General features: G+C 40.7%; 1 protein-coding gene across 4 annotated transcripts in view; it reads right to left on the reverse strand.

Annotated features, from left to right (window-relative positions):
• The window catches only part of LOC132201642 (protein eva-1), a 48,017-nt gene that overhangs the window by 992 nt on the left and 23,051 nt on the right, over positions 1-23,974 (reverse strand). For 2 of the 4 annotated variants that reach the window (XM_059627977.1, XM_059627969.1), the window contains exons 2-7: positions 13,001-13,209; positions 11,194-11,332; positions 10,019-10,168; positions 6,161-6,304; positions 4,674-4,916; positions 1,613-1,756 (exon numbers count right to left, since the gene is read on the reverse strand). In XM_059627977.1, coding sequence (XP_059483960.1) covers positions 1,613-1,756; positions 4,674-4,916; positions 6,161-6,304; positions 10,019-10,168; positions 11,194-11,332; positions 13,001-13,209 — 1,029 coding nt within the window. The remainder of the gene's footprint in view (positions 1-1,612; positions 1,757-4,673; positions 4,917-6,160; positions 6,305-10,018; positions 10,169-11,193; positions 11,333-13,000; positions 13,210-23,974) is intronic. The other 2 variants (XM_059627986.1, XM_059627996.1) reach the window with 2 other exon arrangements.

Here is a 23,974-nt window from a genome sequence, read left to right on the forward strand (position 1 = left end):
TTTTTCAACTGCCTTTGATCATTGATTATCCCCAGGAAATTAAATTTCACAAAGAGTGTTCAGTTATTGAAATATTTCCACTTCAAAAAGTTCAAAGAACTGTTTAATTACACTCAATTAGACTGGCTCCTGGCATTTTGTAAATCTGCCGTTTTCTCACTGAAAAGTTTCTTCTCCTGATAATACTGTCTCGAGGCAACGCAAAAAGTTTTAATACGAATCTCATTATGCTCCATGAAGCTTATATTAAAGCAGAATGAAACTGGCTGCTTTTTTATTTTCTTTTTATTATACTTTTTTCTGAGAATACGCAAGACAAGGGAACAAAGGGGATTTTTTTGCACTCGAGTAATTTGCTCAGAGCAACAATCAAATTAGAACAAAAGCCAGCGGAAGGCGGTGAGCAAAAATCGATGCGTGTTGACATTCCATTTGGCATCAATCATTCGCCTGGGAGCAATGGAGGACAATGGAAATCCAGCCGCTAAACCCACCGCAGTATAATCCATTCCCTTTAAATTGTTGCGTGGCCCGAGTTGACAGGTGACAAGTCACGAAGCGATCCGCCTCGATTTTGACAATTTCATCACGAGCGAAAAACGCTCCGGTAGCTCGTCATTAATAGAGATTATGCAACCCGAACACGGCGGCGTCGAGCAGGTTGCCTACGCCACACAACTCGGGCGCTCTGTTTCCGTTTGCTGAAAAGCCCTGGAGGCTCGAGCAAAGTTGTTTGCCGTTTGAAGTTAACCATGTAACAGCAGTAGGTGATGATGTATCGTCAGATCGACGCGATTTGCTTTGTGAACTTGCAGCTGTGTTCAACAAGAAGGCAGTCACACTTATTGCGGTATTTACTTGGCATTAAATAGTACTCCAGGCACAAGGGAATGAAAATTTAATCAACAAATTTTTGAGATTCATTTCCACTTTGATGGATTCTAACAATGTGAAAATTCAGAAAAATTCATTTTTTTTATTTTTTATTATGAATTAAGGTAGTACTGCTTATTTCTATAATGTGTGAAGCATAGAATGTGATTATCATTATTGATTCAGACTGGGTTTTAGTTTAAATAAGATTGAACAATGGGAACAATGAACATAGAAAATAGAGTGGTCTTCATCTCCAAACTGAGTCTTTTTTAACAGACGGTCAGAAAAAAGTTTGAATGTGAGGAGTTTTTCCGTTGATTTGCACATTTGTCACTGCGGCCTTATCGGTCGAGCAAGTTTGGGCTTGAAAAGTTATTCAATCGTGATTGGCCGGCCATTGGGATGAAATTCACGCATGAATCGCATGACAAATTCCCACCTTTCCTCATATCCACAAATTCGCCGGCGCTTTTCAGCAGGGACCGAGCGAAAAACGACCCCCGTGGGCAATAAGAGAGCGGGACATTCAATTCAACCGGATTTATAGAAAGCCATTTGGGGGCCTGTGCAAATTGGATGGAGCTGCGGGAGCAAAAACAGGTGTTTGCTCTGCTGCGCCGCTTCATACTTACATATACACGCACGGAGCTGAAAATCTAGGTCGGGGGTTCAGGGATGTAGGGGCGAGCAAAATGCAAATCAGGCAAAAGTGGTAAAAAATGCATGCACTACTCACTGCTGAGGAAGGCGTACGTGTCCACCCACTGGGAGACGAAACCCAGGGTGTTGGCGCGCGGAGCTACTTTGTTAAAAATCACCGTGGTGCAATTACTCGCGTCTGCGGCTCCCTGGAGGGATAAATCTTTGGTAGCAATGATAACTGAAACAAGCAAGCGAGACGCTCTAAGCGACAAGCGGCATCTTCATCGCTGTATCTACGTGTGTACTAAAGAGACCAGCCACCGTCTATTTATCCAGCCACCACCGAAAGAAAAACCACCTCGGAGAGTGAGAGAAATAAGAGGAAACCCCTCGGCGCGTGAATTATGCAGCCGCTTTTACCCAATTAAAGCTGACCGTGCATTTATTAGGGAGGTCGTCCCACGTGGAATTCATCTCGGAGCAGAGAAAGACGAGCCGTCGCGCGCAGAAAGCTGCGGATGAAATATTAAACACGGGTGTAATCCTCGCTTAAAAATGGTAAACACCCGGAGTGGTCCAAAGAGAAAGGCGGTCATGTGTTTTCATGAGCGGGTGTTTTTTCGTCGGTGACACACGCAGAGGCCGAAGAAAAATTGTGTTTGCGAAACGTAATAACTCAACTCTGCATGCTTTATTAACAGGCGGCCCGACAAACGGCGCACTAAACTTCATTTTTATTACACTGGGAAGGTCCGTTTTTCTCCGTGTTTTTCGAGCATCACCGCTGTTATTATTATTATTGTTGTCGCGCGGCAATGGAAATAACGAGACGGCTGCTAAGCCAGAGTGGCTTACGCTCAGTTATGTTAATACACTCACTGTTGACATAGGCACCCACTTTCGCCGCCGACGCAGTGTGTCCCGTTGGCGCGAGGAAATAAAACTTTTGGCTTCTTTTTCCACTTGAGCTGAACAAACTGGGTGGATCGGAGGCGAGGGTGAGCGACGGGAAGAGGAAATTAAACGGCGGGACACAAAACGAAACAACGCCGCACGCAAATTGCAATGGGATCTAGAGAAGATTTATGACTCTACTCAAATTCAAGTAATGCAAATTTTATAACACGAGCTTTTTGGGACACTGCGAATTTTAAATAGGTTTTTGCTTTAATGAAGCTCAATTTTGAAAAGGCAAACAATATCATCTACTTGTAACAATAATTGGGAAATAATAGGGTATATCCGCAAAATAATTTTTGTATTCATAATTTCTTAATAAATAAAATATAGCTCAAGAAAAAAAGGCACAAATTCTAAAAGAGAAAGTTTAAACACGATAAAAACTTTAAAAGAAAAAACCTTGGCCTCTCAAAAGAATAATAATTCCGGCAGTTTCGGCTGCGTGTGATGAACAACCACTGAAAGTAAAATGTAAATAAAACGGGGTGGCGGAACCGCCGGAGGAAAATACATGCGGCGCAAAGTGAGTGCAAACACTTGTTCAAAGCGAACGCCGCTTTTCCTCATTTCCACAGCGATAATGACACAGTTGTTGCGCGAAACTCTAAATTTTTTGCAGCTGAACTGCAGGAAACAGATTACCATAAGTTTGGTGGTCCGGGCAGATTAAAAGTCGATTTCGATTAAGCGAAAAAGTGGCATGTGTAATCTATTTTGTGCCATTTTCGGCTCCGGATGACAAGTATAGATGTGTATTTGCTCAAACAGAGAGATGAAGATGAATCGGTGTTTGTTCAGACCTGATGACGAAACCGGCTAACGACTGCGAGCGAGATGAATTTCTAGGCTGCTTCTCTAGGGCTCTTTGTAATTATGTGTGCACAATTTTACGATTTTTGCCAGCAAACAAGACGTTGAAAAAAATTTCCTTGGGTGGTGAATAAAAAAAACCTATATTTGCCTAATAACAAAAGCGGGATATCTCATCGGGCGCTTTTTATTCACCGCTAAGTGTATCAGGCGGAAGAAAAAGCGGCGCTCATTTTCCCCAAAGCGAAGAAGTATCAAAGCTTTTCATTCTTGGCACACACGCTCAGAGAGAACAGAAGCCGCGCGCGCGACGGCGGCGAAATGCAAACATCAATATAAATATGAGCAGAATATAAGAGAGTGCCTGAGAGACCGACCTGCTTGAGGAGCTTTTTAAAAAACCACCAACGGACCGACGCCCCACTGCTGTGAGGAGAGGTTAAATTTAAAAAGGAGTGACAAAAAGAGCGAAAGATGAAGAGAGAGAGCAAAAACATGCGACACACTTTTCTTTTTCTTCTGCTTTTCTCGTCTCGACCCTTTATTTAAACAAGCAGAGCAGCCCGCATTAAGAAAGGCATAATTCCAGGCTGCCTAAAATGCGGGCCACGCACAGGAGTTATATCTGCAAAAGGATTTTTTTTAAGAATTTCTAAATTTTTTTCAGCTCTTATAACAAATGCTAATTTTGATAATTTAGGGAACATTTGTCTATCAACATGTAAGAAAATCTAAAAGCATAAATTTACATTTTGAAAATTTTATTAAATACAAAATAAGAATTAAGAAAACTGAGAATTGAGACGATATTTAATATATATATTTTTTTTAACTTTGATTCCATTTCATTTCCAGATGAACTTTATCAATGCAACTCTATTGATTGAAAATTATTTAATTTATTCTGTATTCCCATGTAACAATTATTAACAACTGTAGGCCGAAAACATTAATTTCATTGAGAATTGATAACTAAATTTTTGCATACAGGAATATATTTATTTCATAAAAATAATAGAAATTAAATGCAAAATATAACTAATTTTAATAATAAGTCTAATTTTAGTAAAAACTGCTTAATATTTTTTCTGTGAAAAAAAAAACATTAATCAGATTTATTTATTTTTTGACAGATGAAGTATAAAATTCTGGAAATTTGCCCAACTTGGACAAAAAGAGATCTGTCGGCAGCAGCGATTTGGCTGTGCGTGGCCCGTAGTGCAAAGAAAGTTCTAAAGAGGGAAAAGCCGTGCACGGATGCGGTACTGTTTGTGTGTGTGAGGAGAGGGAAGAAAAGTTTTGGCAACACATGCAAAACGCTGCTCCGTATTATGCAGCAGAACGCTGCTGGCAATCAGCGCGAAACTGATCGATCAAATAATTACCTTTGGGAAGGTGGTGCTTGTTGGTTGGCGGCGACGGCGGCGTCAACGGAGGCGGCGGCGGCGGCGCGAACAAACTTTTGGTGGGTTGCGGCTGCTCAGGGTTGGCGGCCGCCGGCGCCGGCGACACCGAGTCCATGTCGACACCCTCGTCAATATCGTAGTCGCCGACGAACGAGGTCGGCGTCGAAAACTCGTCCTCCTCTTGACCCTCGTCATAGCGCTCTTTCAGCACCCGTCTCGGAACTGCAGGCAAATGCACCGTGGTTAATATAAAGTGAGTGGCCAACTCGGACTCCTTTGCGGTTGATATTTACTTAGCATCGGGCCATTGATTTTGCAATCTCGGCCCAAGAGAGGGTGTGTAAAATTCCAAGAGATTATTTCGGAGAAACTTTGGCCCGTGTATGTGCCATTAATAAATTTCGGCGAGCTCGGAAAAGACTCGTCGTGTAATGCCAGAGATTTTGGTGCTCCGCCTCGCTAAATATTTTGCAGGCACATATTTCCTAAGTGCTTGCTGAAATATTTCCTTCCGCTCGCAATTTGTGTAGTGTATGTGTGAGCTGCGGTTTGCGCAAACCAAACTTTGCGCAGAGTGACTGAAGAAGGCCAAGTTTTTCTCTTACTGTGCAAAGTGAGATCAAAAAGTTTGCTCTAAATTATCTGGCTGAAAATTTATACGACTAAAATGTGACTTTTTATAAAAAAAGAGAGTTGATTGTAAGCAATTTGTTTTTACACAAGTGATTTAATTAAGTTACTTTAGACAAAGGCTCTTTCAATATGAAATTTTCACATGCATATAATCAAAATTATATTGAAAAATTCCAGGTTTACTGAACTGTAAGGATGATAATGTTCACTAATTCAGTGCATCTCCTGCGCAAACTGTGAAAATCAATTTTGCACAGGGACTCCTCTGGTGCATAAAATATAATGTTCAAAGTTTATCTTTCAAAACTGCTCGATTTTCCAACCGGGAGTTCCAGGCTCATCATGAAAAAGCAAACTATAACGCGAACGGAAAGAAAAATCAGCATATCGTTTAGCACCAGTTGGAAAGTGTGTCAGTTGCGGTGTTTTTGCATTTGCAACACAAAAGAAGAGATTTCATTCACCAGTTGAGCGTTTTTCCAAAGCAAAAGTTGGAATGAGCTTTTCCATAAAAAAGGGAAGTCAATCAAAAGTACAGTGATGGATGAATATGGTGTTGAAATGAGTTTTTTAAATCGTTTTTTTTTTGTACAATGAAAATTGACAGTTTGATATTTTTTACTTTGTGTATGAAAAAAAAATTTAAAAAAAAAATTGATTTAAAAAATTAACTAGACTGATGGTGGCTTGAGCAAACAAACAAGATAGTTTTGCCAAAAATGGTGATTCCTAGATAAAATCGATCGGCGGAAAGAGTGTTTGAATTACATCCTCTCTTTACCAAGGATCCACTTGAATATTTATCGCAAAGAGGGAAAAGGCTGGTCACTTACCACACGTGTAGACCACTTTGAGGTACATGCGGGAGTTTTCGCTGCAAGGGTCGCCGAAAGTGGCCGTGTCGGAGCTCAACTGGCAGCGTCTCTTGCCGTGGCACAGCTGCATCACCGTCTCCGTCGCGTAGCTCGTCAAGCACGCTGTCAAACGCACCCAGTTAATCAATCAATCATCTTAATTGAGCACACAATGCGAATTTAATTAGAGGGATGAAGAAAGAGTGCACGGGAGGGGCCGCGATTAAATGGCTCTCTTTCTTAATTAACACGCCGTTGTGTTAAAACAATAATAAAGCTCTTGGGCGGGCGGCGCTAAAAATTTCTCCCAAAAAGACGAATCTTTCTTTCGCGGGGCCTTTTAATTAAGGAGATACGGCACAAAAAAAGAGAGAAAGAAAGAAAAGGCGTGGGCATTCTCGTTGCATGTTAACTTAATTTTCGCGCCCTTCTGCTTTGCCCTCCCTCTAAGTAATCCGCAATTAAATTTTAAAATTCCGCCAGACGTCATGAAAAGTTTCGGCAAAGCTGCGCTGCTGTAGGGCCGTGCGTGGAAGTGGGAAATATGAATTCTCGAGATAACTACTTCTTGGCAAAAGAAGAAAGTTGTAGTCTCGTCGACAAAGGCCCTTTTTGTTGAGGGCGAGATTACCCGGGCAGGCAACCATTTCATTTTACACACACGCGAATGAACTTTGACAAAAGTTGCCGAGAAAAAGACCGGCCATACACATAACAGGCGAAACTTTGGCCAATTCACAAACTTTGGGCCTTTTTTGTGCCCACGTGCATAATATGCGTGTGCTGATATATTATTATATTACAAACAAACAACAACAACAACGGCAACAGGAGAATGGCGCGCAGGTGAAAATGTAATATGTCCTGGGAAGAGATGATACACGGTGGTGCTAACAACGCAAAAAGATTATTCAAAACGCAAAACAAGGAATGAGGTATTTTGAGCTGCCTCGGGATGAGGAAAGAAACAGTCGGCGCGGAAAATCAGTTTTTTCCATTTCGCGCTCGCTGCGAATTTTTATTTTATTATATTCTCTATCTTGCTCACTCGGCATTTGAAAAGTTGGGCGCGCGGCCGGTTAGCATCAAAAGTGTAATAAGCTGCAATTTACACATGAATATTAATGCGCGGCCGAGGCTGCCGCGCCCACCGGATGCCGCGCGGAAGGGAGAATTTTTCGCCTATGACACACGCGCGCGCGTATAAAGCCTTGTTAGTTCGCTCGTTAATCTGATAAAGAGCCGGGCAGGGGCCTGCAACAAACAACAACCACCAAGGTCTGCGAATTTAATCTAAATTAATACCCTGCGCTGTCTGGCCTGTATAGTTTGTTTTATGCCTCGGCAGATGCGATAAAAAGCGCCGATTTTATATGATAAATTTGGCCCAAAAACTTTTTAACGCGTGGCATCATGAAGTGGGTAATGGCTTGGCATTAGCGAGTAATGTCATTTTCATTTACAAGGTTAAGCAAAAACACGAAGAGCAGTAAAAAACGTTTTTGTTTCGGTTTAATTTAACAAACACGAAAAATGATGACAAATTTAATTTATTTAATAGCACTTTTTTATTGAAAAGTGAACAAGCCCATGCACGAAAGATTGATTTGTTACTAAAAAAATTCATATATGGTGATTTGAATCTATTTTAATTTAACAACTCACAAAACCCATCGAGGAAAAGCTGACTTTAAATTCAAAACACCGTGAATCAACCCTCAATCGTGAAATTCTACTACAATTTTTTAATATTTATTAAAAAATTGTTTTAAGGTTGTCTAAAAGAAAAAAAAATTAAGCGTGTCTCGGCTTTAAATATCAAATTAAAATGTAAAAGGCGATTGATAAAAAAAGAGGGAAAAACATTTGCAAATGAAGAGTTTGGTAAAAAAAAAAAACGTTTAAAAACCGCCATTGGGCAGAGATCGTGTGTTTAATTGGACACCGGAGCAAAAAGCGTCCACGTGTGTCGCTGCGCTTTAATTTTCAGGTCGGAGGACGCCCGGCAAAAAATCCGGACGCAGAGAGCTTCATTGATTTCTAATTAATTCCCCGAGGGGAGGTCAAATTAATTAAATATAATTCGGAGCGCCGAGCGCAGCCAGGGCAGACGAGGCAGCCAGCCAGACTGGATCCGCCCAAGCAGGCAAAATTATCCTGCTCCACACCTAGCTGCCCTCGATTACAGCGTGCCGTGGCGTGTGTGCAGTTTGCGGCTACAAAAGTGCGTCGGGAATTAACGAGCGCCGGATAAAACAAACAACATTTTCACACGTAATTAGCGCCATTTAGGAAAGCATTAACAGAGACATTCGAAAGTACAAAGTTGCGAAACTCGTCGTTCCTAAGCGTTTAATCACCGCGTGGGTCCTGTTTATATAAATGTGTTCATCCGTGCAGCAATTTATCAAGTGGCGAGAGCAGGGTGCGTTTCCATTCTTTCCGTCTCGAATAAGGAGAGAGAGAGAGAATTCACTTTGGGCTAATGAAGATATTTTGCCGGACGGAACCACAACAATTCGCTCTGCTGCAAATTACACCAACACGGACAAAACTATTCTGCGTTTTGCGTGCAGGACGCGTTCCTCGAATTCAAATTAGCGGCGGCCGACAAGTGCAACATTAACTCAGATTGGATTTCACGCAAACTATTCGGTTGGAAGTAAGCTCGGCTCAAAATACAACGGATCTCAAAAGCGCGGTGTTCAATTTCAGCACGCTCTGTTTCGTCTCATGGAATTTGCGAAATTAGCACTTTGGGACCACGGATTCAATTAAATGTATGTGCCGCGCACACGTGTGTGTCGACGACGCCCGGTTTTGATAGGCTCCGTTTATTGATTTTCGCACAAGTCGTTGCGGATTCTGGCTGTACTGCATCTATTGTGTAGCTCAATAATGTTTACAAGACAAAATTATGGATTATGAATTTACTAAAAACTGAGCTTAGCTAACTCAGCACGTGAATATCTCTCAATATTTTGGATTTGATTTTGAATTTAAATACATAAATTGGTATATATCTAGTATATTCCAGACTATGTTTTTTTGGTTGGCAGTCCTGAACGAATCGTCTCTTTTCAATCTCTCCACAATAAAATATGTTGACACCGTTTTTTCAAATCAATTTATACGCTGATTTTAATTTAACATTATTCCCTCAATACATTTGACATCAGATGGGATGTTATTAGATAATTAGAGGCCGCTTTGGAATAGGGATTTTCACCAAATTTAGTCTTGCTTTTGAAAAATAAAAATCTCCAACTGCAATTAATTACATTGTACTTGCGGATTCCATTGTCTTATTATTTTTTTAAAATTAACTACAAGAATATTTAGAACTAGTTTTTTTTTAATAAAAAGGAACCCCATATAAATAATAAGAGAAATGATCGAGTAATAACTCTGCACCACTTAATTGTACTTCAACTGGGAAAATCATCATCGCCCACTTAACCGCTGTGCTACTCTATAAAAGCAGGCGAGGTGTGTCAGGTGAGAAAGTCAGACACACAAAAAGCCGGCAGTCCGAAGAGCCCATTTCGCACGGTCGGGATATATTTTCTTTGCATCTGGCAGACACGTGCATACATGCACACAACGAGCAGCTCGAAATACACGCGAAACTTTTGCCCGGTCGGGAGAAACGAATCGACCGGCTTAGCAGCTTCATGAAGTTAACTCCCTCGGCCGTCTCGAGACTTTTCGCCCGAAAAACGCGACTAATTTCAGCAAAGCCCACGCAGCATCAGCCACACGTAAACAAAGAAAGGAAAGTTAGTTGGGGTTGGGGTAGCTGAAGAGGATCATCATCATCATTGCACTCGGACTTACTTTCCTCAGGAACCCCCTGGGGTTGCGGGCACTGGATGCTCTCGTACTCGGTGCGGCCGAAACTGGCCGAGTAGACGGCGATTCGCGAGTGTGGGTTGCACTTGATCTGCACCAGCTCGTTCATGCAGGCGACTTTGGAACGAAACTCATCTGGAAAACACGATTACACCATTTATCTCTCACTGCTGGCAAAGAATGCAACGCAATAAAGCTGCCCTGTTTTGTTACATCGCGATGGCAGGGGCTGGGCTGGGTGTCCGATTCAGAAAAGAGCGGAAAGGGAGATATTACATTATACCGGGGCCGGCGAACGAGTTGATAAAAAAAAGAAGAATGAGATGGCACTTGAGCGACTAATTTATAGCGGTAATAATCTACTGTGCGGCAGGAATATGATGGGTTTTGAATTATTACACTCCGGGGGGCTGGAAAAAAAGCGGGTGTGCACCGGGCAGGTGCATGGAATCGGAACCTTTTGCGTCAGCGCCTGCCAAAAGAGGAAGCCCGCTGAAATATTCAGCGCCGAGAGCACTGACGACGGCCTGGGAAAACGAAAAATTGCTACCCGCGTGTCTCTTTTTCCGTCTGACCAGGACGAATTTTTTCCTCTCGAGAGAAACTTAAATTTGTAATTTGTCATGGTCATATTATATTTATTCCAGAGTTTTGGAAAAAATTTCATTTAAAGATCCACTCCGGTCATTTGTATTGCTCTTTATTCTCAAAGATTGCTTAATTTCGAGTATATCTTGTGACAACACACAACACTACATGTGAAAATTCCAAAACCTAAAATACGAGTGATTCGCACGAAAAAAATGTGAGAATTGAGTTGCCAATCACTCGTATTAGGGTTTCTTTTGATTGCATCGCAAATCGCAACGGTTTGGGAACATATTGTTTTCAAAAGATATACTCGAAATTTAGCAATCTTTCATAATAAAGAGCAATACAAATGACCGGAGTGGGTCTTTAATTTTTGTCTTTTCTACTTTTGAACGATTTTGTATGGGAAACGTTTTGAGGTATTTTGCCTTCGAATGGATTTGACTCGAACTGATAAATGAGTGAAATTTTATCTTCCCAGCACTTGACTCAAATGAGGCACTTGTCGGGGTCAGGGAGGGAGGACACTATTCGCTTTTTTAAATGCAAAGTAAATATAGGGCACTTACACGGCCTGCACTTGTAAGCCACTTTTACAGCCTTGCGTGAGCTCGGGCACGGATCGCCGCCGTAAGATTTGGGTGACGTATGGAACTTGCAGTTCCTCTTTTTCTGGCAGGCCTCCACCACCGTCTGCAATAAAGAATACTACACCACAGATTAGCTGCCGCTGGAAAAGCCGGAGGAGGAGAGTGACCCCGGCTCCTTTTCTATATATAAAAAGGGCACCTCTCTATTCGCTACCGGAGCAGCGCAGAGAGGTTGAAATAAATAATGGTCCTTGTTGGGGTGGGTGGAAGGTTGCTCGTTCACGAGACCGCTTTCTCGGTGATTGCAAAATCAATAAAAATTATTCTCCATCAGCACAACATCATCGTCCCGCCGCCTTCGGGACGTGTTTTGGCAAATTTTGTGCCTCTTATGAAAGAGCGAGTCAAACAAGTCGAGGGGCGAAAAGTTGCTGCGCCTCAAGAGGAAAAAGTGCCAATGCCAACCGGTCGTCAGCCGCACCCTCACTTTCCTCTGCTCTGTTGACACTCCGCGAGCACTCAGCCGATCGGCAAATTTGACTTTCGAGGCAAAATGCTAATTTTCCGCCAGACCCTCTTCCATTTCCGAGGAAAGTGGCAAATAACGGACTGCGAATTTTGTTTGCAAAGATCACTCTTGCGTCAGCAAATCAAGCAACCATCCACACGAAAAATACTTTGTGCAAACATCACTAGAACTTTTAAAGAATGGCAATTTTCACTCATTTAAATTGAAATTTGCTAATCTGGTTGAAAAAATGGAAAAATAAAAGTGCAACTGACCCCAAGAGGCGGCCATCGGTCAACTGTACTTTAAAAACTAAAAAAAAAAAACAGATCTTGTCCATGATAAATATGAAGGGGGAGAAATTGTTATGAAAACATTTAAATAAAAATTATTTCCCCTTAATAAAAAAAAGAATAAATAAATAGAATGTTTTAATTTTATTTTCTAGGATAAAAATCTTAATAAAATTTTATTGAATTTATATAAATAAAAGACATTAAAAGTGAAGCAAAAGTTTTAGAGGAATGAAAAGTTTTCGCATGCAAGAGAGCAATTGCTGTGCAACACCCTGTTGAATCAACTTCTGACATCGATGCTCCCATTTTTAATTTGACTCGCAACTTTGTGCAACCAGAACAAAATGCAAGCTCCTCGTCTCCTTCACTTTGATCATCGCAAGTCCGAACAAAGCTCCCGACGTTCTGCAAAGCAACACAAGACGCGCTCGTTTTGCTTCCGCCTGGATGACTCAGGACATCTTTGTTCGAGTGTGGAAAAGAAGCAAAAAATAACAAATGGGAAGACTTCCTAGTTTAAAGCACACGTTCGACGTCTGCAGAGAAATAGAGCGAAAGGAGAGTGCAGTGTGTGCACTTTGTTTGGCTATCGAAGGAATTGATTTCTTGCTTTTCAATTTTTAATTCCGATTTATACAATAGCTTAATTTTGTGTGAAAGGTTGCTTGTTTCACTAAGGGCAGAGCTTTGATTTTTTTTTTATAAATTTTCCACTGAAAATATCCAGTTCTAAAATTTGATATTTCTAATTTAAAAATTTATTTGAAATTGTTTTCTTTAATTTCATTTTATTTAAAATTTAATTACCCGGAAATATTTTGCATTTTCCTTCAAATGTAACAGTTTTTGTAAATTTTTTCATCCATTTGGAAAATAAAATTTTCAAAAATCAATAGTTTTATGTGTGATTATGTTTTGAAATTGATGATTGAGTTGAATAAATTATAGGATGCGTTTCGATTGATTGGAATTTGATAATTACCTGGAGGGCGTGGGGCCAGACGCAGAGTGCATTGCTGTCCGCAGGCGACGAGGTGGCGACGCACTGGCCGTTCTTGCAGAGGCACTGGTCGTCGCTCTCGTACTGGGCGCGCTGCACGGAGATGGTCGTGCCCTGTGGGCAGCGCAAGGTCACCGCATTGTCGTCGCAGCTGACGCGCGTGTAGGTCCGCAGGGTGCCTGAGAGCAGGGCTGTTGGATCAAAAACAAACACGCACCAGGGTTAGAGCAGCGACAGGCCATCACCATATAGATAGATAGAGTAGGCGGAGAAGGGCGAATCAATTATTAGCATGCAAACTTTCTTATGCATTAGAAGCGGTCTGGGCGGAAGGGGCACAGCCTGGCAAATATTTTATTAGGGTCGGCGCGCAGGAGCTTTGCCGGCGTGGGGAAGTGAGAGAATAAAAGAGGCTGATTGCGTTCGGCTTTGTTTGGCGAGAGTTGAATGGCGGGATTAGATTTTTGAGAGGGGATCTCGTCGATGAGGTTTTTGTTAACAACGTTTTTATTGGAAAAATCTAGTGTTTTTTTTTATTTTTCATTTTAAAACTTTCCTTTTCATTATGATTAAATTAAAAAATTAAATGACAGTGTTAAAAAAATCAATATTCAGACTTTTATTTAATTTCCAATAAACCTGTTGAGAACGTTCTTGAAATTCAACAAACAATTGAAGACTGATGATGCAAAATTTGCACTTTTCATTTTTAAACCCCTACGTTTCACGTCCCCTCGCCACTCGAACTCACACACGCCGCCGCACACCACTTAATTCCTTCCAGCGTCATGAATGCGGACGAAGTTCTCAATCTTAATTTTCGCTTCTTTTCGCGCAAAGTCAAGTGCTCGTCGCCGCTCGACACCGTCATTATCGCAGAAACGAACTCGGCAGATAAGAGGAGCAGACGCGCACCTCGGCATTCAAATTCGACTCGGCAGCATTTTGGAGCGCGGCTGTTGCTGCCGAGGGTGCGTATAAATATACGACAAGTGAAGAGAGAGACGTGTGCCTGTCATTTGAGCACATAAATTTCGTCCCGCCCTCCCGACGGGCGCTGCCAGAATTTCGAGTGTTCCGCAAACTCGCCGACCGGTCGCCGGCCCGCGCGCGTGGCACAACGTCAAAAAATTAGCACGCCAAGCAAATTTTCAATTATCTCTACTCTAGTGGCGCCCGTGCTAAAATTTGCGGCGCTTCTTTCGCAACGCCTACCAATTAAAGCCGCTTACTCCGGGTCGCGGATTTCAGATCATTAATTTCAAAATTGAACTATTTCTATGATCCGTTTTATTTTGTGTTTATTGGCTTGATTCAGCAGAACAGGGTCGCACCTTTTATAATTTAATTTAGAATTGAAAAAAACTAGCAAAATTAAAGTTAAAAAAAACTGACTAATTATCAAATATGTTTTTACTAATTTGTACAAATAAACGACAACACTAAAATTTTTAATACTTTCGTCCCAGCTGAAAATTGAAACTAATGTCATGAATTGGGTCTTTTTGGTGTCGGAAGTTTTAGCAAAATTCTTGATAGTGGTGGTGCTGTTTTATCCAACAAATAAAAAATTTGCAATAATTTAGAAAAATAGACAACAATAATTAATTAATCAATTCTTTTAAAAATAAATAAATAAAATACAAACTTCAGTGGTGCCTGCTGCGCTACAGAAAAATAAGGCCAGATCCCCTCCTCCCTGTCTCGTTCATTAGGAATATTAAAAACTAAACGCATGATATTGCAGTAAAATATCTCAATTACAACGCATTCTTTGGAAAGTTTGTCATTTTAGGTATGTTGAGCAAAAAATACTACAAAATGAACGTGTCAACTACTCCATACATAGTCCATATCACTATGTAACTTTCCAAACTTTCTTCTACACTCAAACAATGTTTTAAAAAATAAATAAAACGAGGACTTATGCAATCTGCGCAACGCCCGTGTATTCAGGTTGCCTATGTTGTTCACAGATTAGAAATTTTTTGCAGCTCTAGAAATTCGCTTCAAGATAAAAGGGTTTAGCAAAATCTTTTTTCTCTTGTATCCAACGTGGAAATTGGAAAGCGTCCCACGCGTCGCTAAATTTCCGCGAAACACTTTCTCGCAATTCGCCATTTCAGCAAACAATCCACTGCCCAGGCAAAAGCAAAGCAGGCTCTCTCTGTTTGTTGTTGACAGTCGACGTTAAAATCAACTGAAATCCATTTGAAAAATTCATTAAGCCTGTTGGATAATCGCCAGCATATTCGCGACGCACACTAAAACCAGGCTGATTTTGCCTTTGTCGGCGGAAATTTCGCTCTCCCCTAATTTAAACCAAATAATATAAAAGCGACGGCTATACAATATAACAACTGAGCTGTTTCGAAAAAAGTTGTTCTCGAAAATTTGTATGGTGAAACTTTTTATTTACGCGTTAAAACATAAAATAAGGGAGAGAAATTAATTCAAATAAAACTTCCATAATATTGTTACTTTCCTGGTGGAGTTGTTTCTTTACGAACAAAAGACCGACTTTCCTCGAACTATTCACCAGGAACAAATTGAATGGCCCTTTTATTCTTTTCAGGCAGATCGACGCACCGAAATCGGGCAGCAATCTGTGCGCACACAAACGTATGTACCACAATTGCACACATGTAAGTGTAGCCGGTGGGTTGAGTGATGACAAAGTTGCGTGCCAAGTGGTGTTGAAATGGGCAAAGTGGACGCACTTTGTCACTCACTCGGAACCGAGACGTATGCGAGCGCCAAGAAAAATTTCCATTCTCGTTCGCAGAGACAAGGAGAGAAATGACCGAATTTGTTTTGTGTGAGCCGCACCAATTTCCATTTTCATTCGCCGCTTTATGCAAATCGGTCGAGGTATCGAACGGGAAAAGAAGGACTAGAATCCGCGAGCCGAGCGACCGAAATATATACACTCGTAAAATTGCGCATTCGCTTTGCACCACCGCGCAATAAAGATACGCGGCCCTAAACTGCCCCGGCGAAAAAGGGGTGGGAAAAAATAGCTTGTAGCGCGCAATTTCCACGCGAGTGTTGTCGAGGGCGCTTCAAGAGGGTTGCCGGCAGCGCTTTTTACTTCAATTATCTCTTAACTCAAACTCTCCGTGTAAATTTAATGGCTTCGTTTAAAACGCCTTGCCTCGCGCCGGTCGAGCGCACAGCCGGCCCGCCGCCGGAGATAATAAATATGGAAATTGGGCGAGAGCATAATATAAAATTTAAATACACACACACATGTAGCGGCTATAACTTGTACAAAACAGACACTTGACTTGCTTTTCTTGGCAAAATTTCTGCATAAGTAGCTGAATCTTGGTAATGGGTTTTCTCTGCACAATAATTTTCGGCTAAAAATTTTAACAATTTGAACAATCTGTTTGGATTTAAAATAAAAATTAATTAAAAAAAAATAAAATTGCCTTATAATTTAGAGAAATGATTTAAAATTAAATATAACTTGCAGATAATGGATTGTGTACAAATAATTCCAGTCAATTTGGCCTAACCTTAAAATTAGATGGATTTTGCTTCCCTTCTGACCATTCGATCCCAAATAATTGGCTAGAGCCACAAACACCCAAAGCAGTTTCGCAGGATTGGGCGGAAAAATCGGATTGTTTGCGGTGCAATGTGTTGTTATTGCTTTTCGATGTGATGCGGGCAGATTCATTAGGGTCGCGGCAGCGAGCAGAGCAAAAACGAGCCTGGTAATTGGATCTGGCGCCCGATTGGCCCGAAGATAAGATAAAAAATCCGCATCGGTCTTTAATTGCGATTTACAGCACCTAGTCAAAGTGTGATTATTATCTCGGCCGATCGCGAAATTACTGCAGGTTATTTGTGTTTGTGTTGCGCGTCTGCCAATTAGTCTGTCGGCACGTGCACGTGATGACATGACGGTCGCTTGAGTGGGAGACACATGCATGATTAAATAATGCTGTAGTGTGCGCTGCTTATTTTAAACTGCGAATTAATTTGTATTCACAGGGCTAAGCGTTGTTTGTTAGCTTTAATTAATGATTGTTTGTACGAGAGATCAAATTATCACTAATGAATAGATCATTTCTTTTTTTTTACATGTACATAGAAATTGAGATAAAAAATGATGTTCTTTGAACATTTTAAGGGCGAGTAGTTTCATTCCTGAAATACACGCGCCAGACTAGGAAACTTCTCTTGCTGGTCACGAAATGAAACAGATTCTGAGAAGCAAAGGCATTTTTCAAAAAGCACATTTCATTCCATTAGGTTAAGAGTGCGCACGTTTCGCAGCTTCAAAGCAGATTTCAAGCTCTCGAGACTGCTACTTTTAAATCACTCTGGGGCCAAGTTTTAGTGCCGGGGCCAAAGTGAAATGAAAAAGGGCGTTCAGTCACACAGGCGATTAGTTCCACTACATTACGAGCGACGAGTGATCATCTCGAAATCTCCCCAGAGAACCCAAGCAACATAATGCAAGATGGACAAGCAGGGCGGCCAAATTGAAACCCAGCACATGCGGCCCTGCTTTCGGCACCCCCGAGTTTAATCTCGCTTTGAGCTTGTGACCCGGCGCTTGTTATAATTAATATCAAATAAATTTATTATCAGTCGACCCATCTCTGGCCGGCCTAAGCAGTTTCGCTTGAATTACTGCCAACAAACTCCGAAGCACCCTGGCTCTCAACTACAAACTCGCAGTTCGGTTTTCCTCTTAATTGTTCTGCGCGCTGCTTTTATCTTGCGGGTTTTGCGCTTTTCTTGGGGATTTCGAACAAGATTAATTTGTGTGCCGGCGCGTGCTGGCTGCCGGGCTGCTGCTGCAGAAAGATTGAATTCCCAATCGGGTATCGATCGCGGACGTTTGCCAACGTTTTGGGCCGCGCGGTTATTAATGAGTCTCGACATGCATGCGTTTTCCAATCATATTCCGCCGGGAGCGGCAGTTATTTCATTGTCTGATTTTGAAATATTGGTTTGGCTCTGTCGGAACTAAATTTAATCGTGCGCCTTAATTCTTTGTTTTGAATTATTCTCTCGGCGAGAGGAAATTTCTGTTGACAAAGGAGATAAAGTGACGGAATTCAGGTTTGAGCACGGTGTGGGAAAGGGAATTTGCGCTGGCACTTTCTTGACATACGGATGTGCGAGAGGGAGAGCAAAAAATGAGGTGCTACATGCTCAGGCCGGCACACTGCGTCGGTATGAATATAAAGTCCGCCGGCCCTTCTGGACCAGTCGAGTGCATGGAAATAATGTTGAGCTAGATCAATATCAGACACATATAAAAAAAAAACCACTTCATCTTTTCTGTTTGCGCTTTTGTGTTTGAAAAATTTAATGTTATATCAAATAGAAATTTAATTAAATTCAAATTCACCCATTAAATAATTTCAAACGGAATTTCATTTTTCAAAGTTTATCATAAATTCCATTTCTCTATTAAAATTATTGCAAATGAAATGACCAGAGAAACGCAAAACAAAGCATTTAAAACTAAACAAAAATTCACAATATTCATTGCAAAGTCATTCGATAATATTACTTTTTTTTTCAAATATTGAAAGTGTGCGTGATTTTTTTTAGATAATGCGATATAATTATTTTTTTTTTTTGCAAAATTTTGCGATAGATTATTTCTATTTTTGTACATTTAATTTGAAATCTCTGCGCAAATAAATGTGCTAAACGGGGCCAAAGTAATTTGAATTTGGAGGCTAACTCAATTTCTTTAGCAATCTTTGGAAGGCACTGACGTTCACGTCGTTCAATAACAGACTTCTGCAGTTGCCATGGCGAATGGAGTGCGCAAATTCGCGCAGCTCAAATTTCCACGTCTATCGCGGCGCCTTTCTTCGGCATAATACATGGTGTTCCGGCTGTACGTACGTACGTACGTGTATCAATATTGCGTGCACCATCAACAAAATCAAAGTTCCTTTCGCGATTGTGTATAGAAGGCATTTGTAGAGCAGCCAGCCAGCGGCGGCTCGAGAGCAAAAGGGCCCTTTCTGTGTCGACGGCGGCAGCCAAGCGTGGCTTTCGGGCCCGCCCGCCCGCCCAGCATATCAATTTGCGATACATGCATTATGCCGCGAAATTGAATGTGTACGAGTGCGTGAGCTGAGCCGGCGAGCGAGTGCCGATTCCCTGCTGCATTGTGCCAATATCGCTGCGACAATTTGCCCGCTGCGAAATCGTAGAAAATGCCACGCTTTGCAAAAGTGTCGAACAAAGAGGAAAAATTCCACGCAGTTTTAAATTGATATCACTTGTTTTGCAATATTAAATTGGTCTTTTTAATGAATAAAATTGTTTATTTAATTATATGCTTGTTAGAGCTCTGAAAGTATGATAATTTAGCTTAATATGTTATTGAACAATTGAACCAAAAGTTTTATGTGAAAATTTTCAGAAAGTATAAATTTGGAGGCAACAAAACATAACATAAAATTATTTGAAATTGAAATTAATGATGAATTTATTACTCAATCATTTTTTCAATTTAATTTTAATGTTTATTTATTTCTAGCTACAGCAAAAAATAGAAAAAATACCTTTTTTTAAATTAACCTACAGAATTTCGGTTGTTTTTCGCATTTCTTGGCAAAAATAAGCACACAAAAAGAGGAAAGGAATGCAGGGTGAACGGGCCTTGCTTATAAACAATTAAACACCTCGAATAGAGTGGTTGGTATTGGCAAGTTGGAGTGTTTTTATTTTTTTATACATCGCCGGCAACAGTTGAACACAAAGAAAAAGAACTCGGCGGTGGAAATAAAACGCCGCAGCTGCGAACGCCACGCATAACTTCGGAGGTGGTGTATTTTTAACCTGCATCGCGCATTGTGTAAATAATTTTTAAGGCCGCCAGTGAACGAGCGAGAAAGAGAGAGAGGAGCTTGTCAACTTGAACTAAAGCGAGAGGCACGCGCCCGCCTTTCGCTCTCGCCACCGATTTTCTCTCTCGTCTTTCGCTCTCGCCACCGATTTTCTCTCTCGTCTTTCGCTTCGCCGTCGCTCATTGTTCTCCGCCCGCCGCTCTCTATTGTGTTACGGGGCTGCTCATTATGGAAAAGCTGCTGTACGTCATCATCAGCATCAGTGCGCCGCGGGTTGCCAGAGATTTCAACAAGCCTTGACCACTACAACATTACTCGCAAATGACCGCAAGATTGTCCGCAAATCAATCAAGGGCCAATCCGAATTTCAGGAAAATTGACTATAATTTAGAAATTAAAACAAATGTTCAATTTTTTGTTAAAGATAATTGATTTGAAATCAAATTTAGCGCAGTTTAATAATAATAATAAAAAATAACACTGCTATGGATGCTGCAATTAATTTAAACCTCTCATTCAATGTCATTCAAGTTTAAAATTTTTTTTGTGAAGGACATGCAACAAAATACAGCCTGTTGCATTACATGTAAATGATGTAGATAAAAAGCGTATTTTTTTCCTATCGAAATCAGGAATTTTGGCACACGCAAAAAAGGAACACAAATCAAAACTCAATTTAATTAAAAACTTTGTTCGCAGTGATTTCTCGCAGGTTTAAATTGGCAGTTTTGCTGTCAGAATGCAAATTCCACCGTAACGCCGTGAATGTATGCAACCTGCGTGACCAGAGCGCGGCTTGCACGGCAGGAAGGAGTCTACCATAAAAAATAACTACCTTTCCGCTCTCGACCATATGCCTTTCGGCAAAAGAAATGAATGCTGCTAAAAAATGCGGTCGTAAAGGCGCAGGGAAAACTGCGATGAACATGAAAAGTTGCCACATAAACCATGAAAAAGAGTCAAAATTTCAGCGGGCGTGTTTTCACAGTCGGATAAAAGGGCCGCACGACAGCGCTCTGTCAATTTTAAAGAGGACCCACTTGCGTGTACGCTGGCTTTTCACTCACACATCTGACACATCTTCATTTTCTGAGTGTCGTTCAGTTGTATGGAAATGTGTAATTTTTATATATGTTCATACAGAACTTTCACAATTAAAAATTTAAAAAAAAAAAAATCATTGTTCATAATTTTTACTTCAAATTTTTTAGATCTTTAATAATATAACTCCAATTAAAAAGGTTTTTTTAATTTGTTATTTATTTTTGTTGGTTTACTCAATTTCCAGGTCAAAACCAACGTTTACCAATTTTCTTGTCAAGATTAAAGACGGAAATCTTATAAGCCTGAATATTTAATAGAGCATTTCCCCCAAAAATTGCTGCGGAACAGGAGCTTCTTTTGAACACACAATATTTGCTCAAGGGAGATCCAGAGGGAAAGATGGAACCGTTCTTGGAAACTCCTTGTGCCGGTCCCTGCGGAACCTGGCAACCCTGGCAGCGTTTGGCGCGAATAAAAGCATCATGTTAAATTCATTCCTGCGCACACACCGTCGGCAATGTTTAACTACAAAAGTAGCACAAACCCGAGCCAGAGAGCGAGCAAAGCCTGAATAACAGGCGGGGTGAAATAAAATAAAAACGAGTCCCGGCGCTTTTATTTTATTTTTATATTCTATTATTTTTCGAGTGGTAATGAAGAGCAGAGGCGCACTTCTCGTAATCAGCCGGGCCGCACAATTATCATCCGCCGGGTGGACCAATAAAAACTCTCGCACTCGGCGATGATGGCCAAATGGACGTGATTTCAGGCGAAAATGTTTTGTTCGTTGCAGCGAGGAATAAATTGAGATATAATCGTCATGAAACAGCAGCCGGCACGAAGAAAAAGCCGCCGCAGTGGCGAATTTCGCCGGATTAAAATTACGCACGAGAGCGGCAGCGATAAAATAATAACAAATTGCGTCCGCACCAGCCGACGATAATAATAATCATCATCGGACATTGGGGTGTGCGAAATAAGCTGCAAATCGAGTGGCACTTGTAATTGAAAATCGCTCTCGCGAATTTTGCGCAGACACCCCTATCAGAATAAATGGCCGCGTGTACAAAGTTGAACATGCACGCAGCGCGCCGGCGAAAAACGTGGCGGCTGCTTGTCAGGCCTCAGCACCGAGTGAAATATTGGCCAGATTAAATGGTTGCAGATGTTCCTGTTGGACAAGCAATGTTTTGCTTACGCTTTTCTAAAAATTAAAAAAAAAATACACATACACAATTTGAATTTCCAGCAAACTTGCGGGAGATTTTCTAAAAATGCATGTTTTATTTATAAAAAAAATTTGTGAAATTTTGTGAAGTAGATGTGTCAGAAACATTAAGTTATTAAAAAATAAATTTCACAATTAAAAGCAAAAGTTTTGGCATTCAATTCTTTAAAGCAAAGTTTTTCATGCGCATTTTCAGTAAAAACCTCTACAAATTATCATTAAATTGATATTTATCCTCGCTCAATATTACACAACGTCAATAAAGCGAAAACGATAAATTAAGTGCTGAAATCTCGGCATCCTGCATATTGTTGACCGAGACGCAACCTGTAAGGCACTAAAGTTGATCGAATTGCATAACACACAGGCAACATTGCAGAAAATAAAACGTCACTTTCAAGCACAAAATAGTGGATCGTATTTAAAAATTATATGAAAAATAATGGGAAAAAACATTATTTTTTTCATTTTTAATATTTTATTCAAAATCGACAGTTAATTGAAAAATATCTTTAACCTCTGTCAATTTATTTTTTGCGTTCCTCTTCTCTTTGACATGAAAGAACGGAGAGGAAATTTAACTGTCTCAAAATTTGATATCAATTTCTGACAGCTCGAAAAAAGTTTACATCCCTCAAAAGTAATTTCCTTTTCGACTTCAATTTGTCTGCCAAATTTCAGCCCCTCCGGGGATCCCAGCAATTCTTAACAGAAACTCTCTTCGCCATACCCAGGGTAGGCTTACGATGCTTATTCACTTTGCTTCGATCTCTTCGAGGCAGAAAGTGTCACATTCGATAATCCCGGGCGTCTCATATTCGTACGCGTGGATAATTAAGTTGAGAGAGAGAGAGAGAGAGAGAAAGCATCTCTCTCCTTATCGCCTGCGAGAGGCACAAAAGCCATTTCACGGCCGTGCTTACAGAGATTTTATCTCATCTTTTATCTCCCTGTCTTGTTCGCCGTTGGGCACAAAGGAGGCCCAAAATAAAGAAAGCAGCCGGTGCGTGTGCGCCCCTTTGTTGTGCAGCTCGAATTAAACAAAACCAGAGAGATACACAAAGTACAGAGTTCTATTTTTGTCCTTTTTTCTTTTAATTCTTCCTGTTGTGTCACTCATTATTGTTTTTTGCGCCTCTTTCCTGCCGCCCTACCGGAAAGCAGAGCCACCGTCGACGAATTTATTGTTCTTTGAGTCTGTTAATTGCGGCGAAATGAGCTCGTTTGGCCAATTATGCTCGTCAGTCTGTCACCTGCCGCTTTTGGCTAATTAAAAGCCCGTCCCAGTAATAAGGCCTCTTTTGGGCTAATTATTTAAGCTAATTGAGTTCGTTTGTCCTGCGACGAGGGCGGCGCCGCTCCATTTAGATGGCAAATTTGAAAATGTGAAGCACTCTTCGGTTCCTGGAATGCCTTAAATCTGTTCAGAAGCGTTTCCTGCACAAGTTTCCTTGAATTTCGTGGATCCTAAAACGAATTCTATATTTGCCACGTGCTTTGGATCTTTCGTTCAAGGAAAGACACTGAACTCAATATAATTGAAATAGGTAATTAAATTGTGACAGACAGAGAGAGGTCATGTGTTAAAATGAAATAATTATTGTGTATATAAATCGATATAAATGTAATTTCTTAAAGCGAACACGACCCGTGATGCTAATTTTTAAAGACGCAAAATTACGGGTTTAATTTAAATTACAATTTGTATATTTATATAAACAATTGATTATTTCTTTTTAACATAATATGATCCCTCTCGGTCTCTCACAAGATATTAACCGTTTTAAATTTTACACTTTAATCCATAACAATTATTTTTTATTTTGTTTTGTTTCAGGAAGCGTATTT

This window comes from Neocloeon triangulifer, unplaced genomic scaffold, assembly GCF_031216515.1.
Source record: "Neocloeon triangulifer isolate White Clay Creek 2 clone unplaced genomic scaffold, ASM3121651v1 ptg000001l, whole genome shotgun sequence".
NCBI classification, from domain to species: Eukaryota; Metazoa; Arthropoda; class Insecta; order Ephemeroptera; family Baetidae; genus Neocloeon; species Neocloeon triangulifer.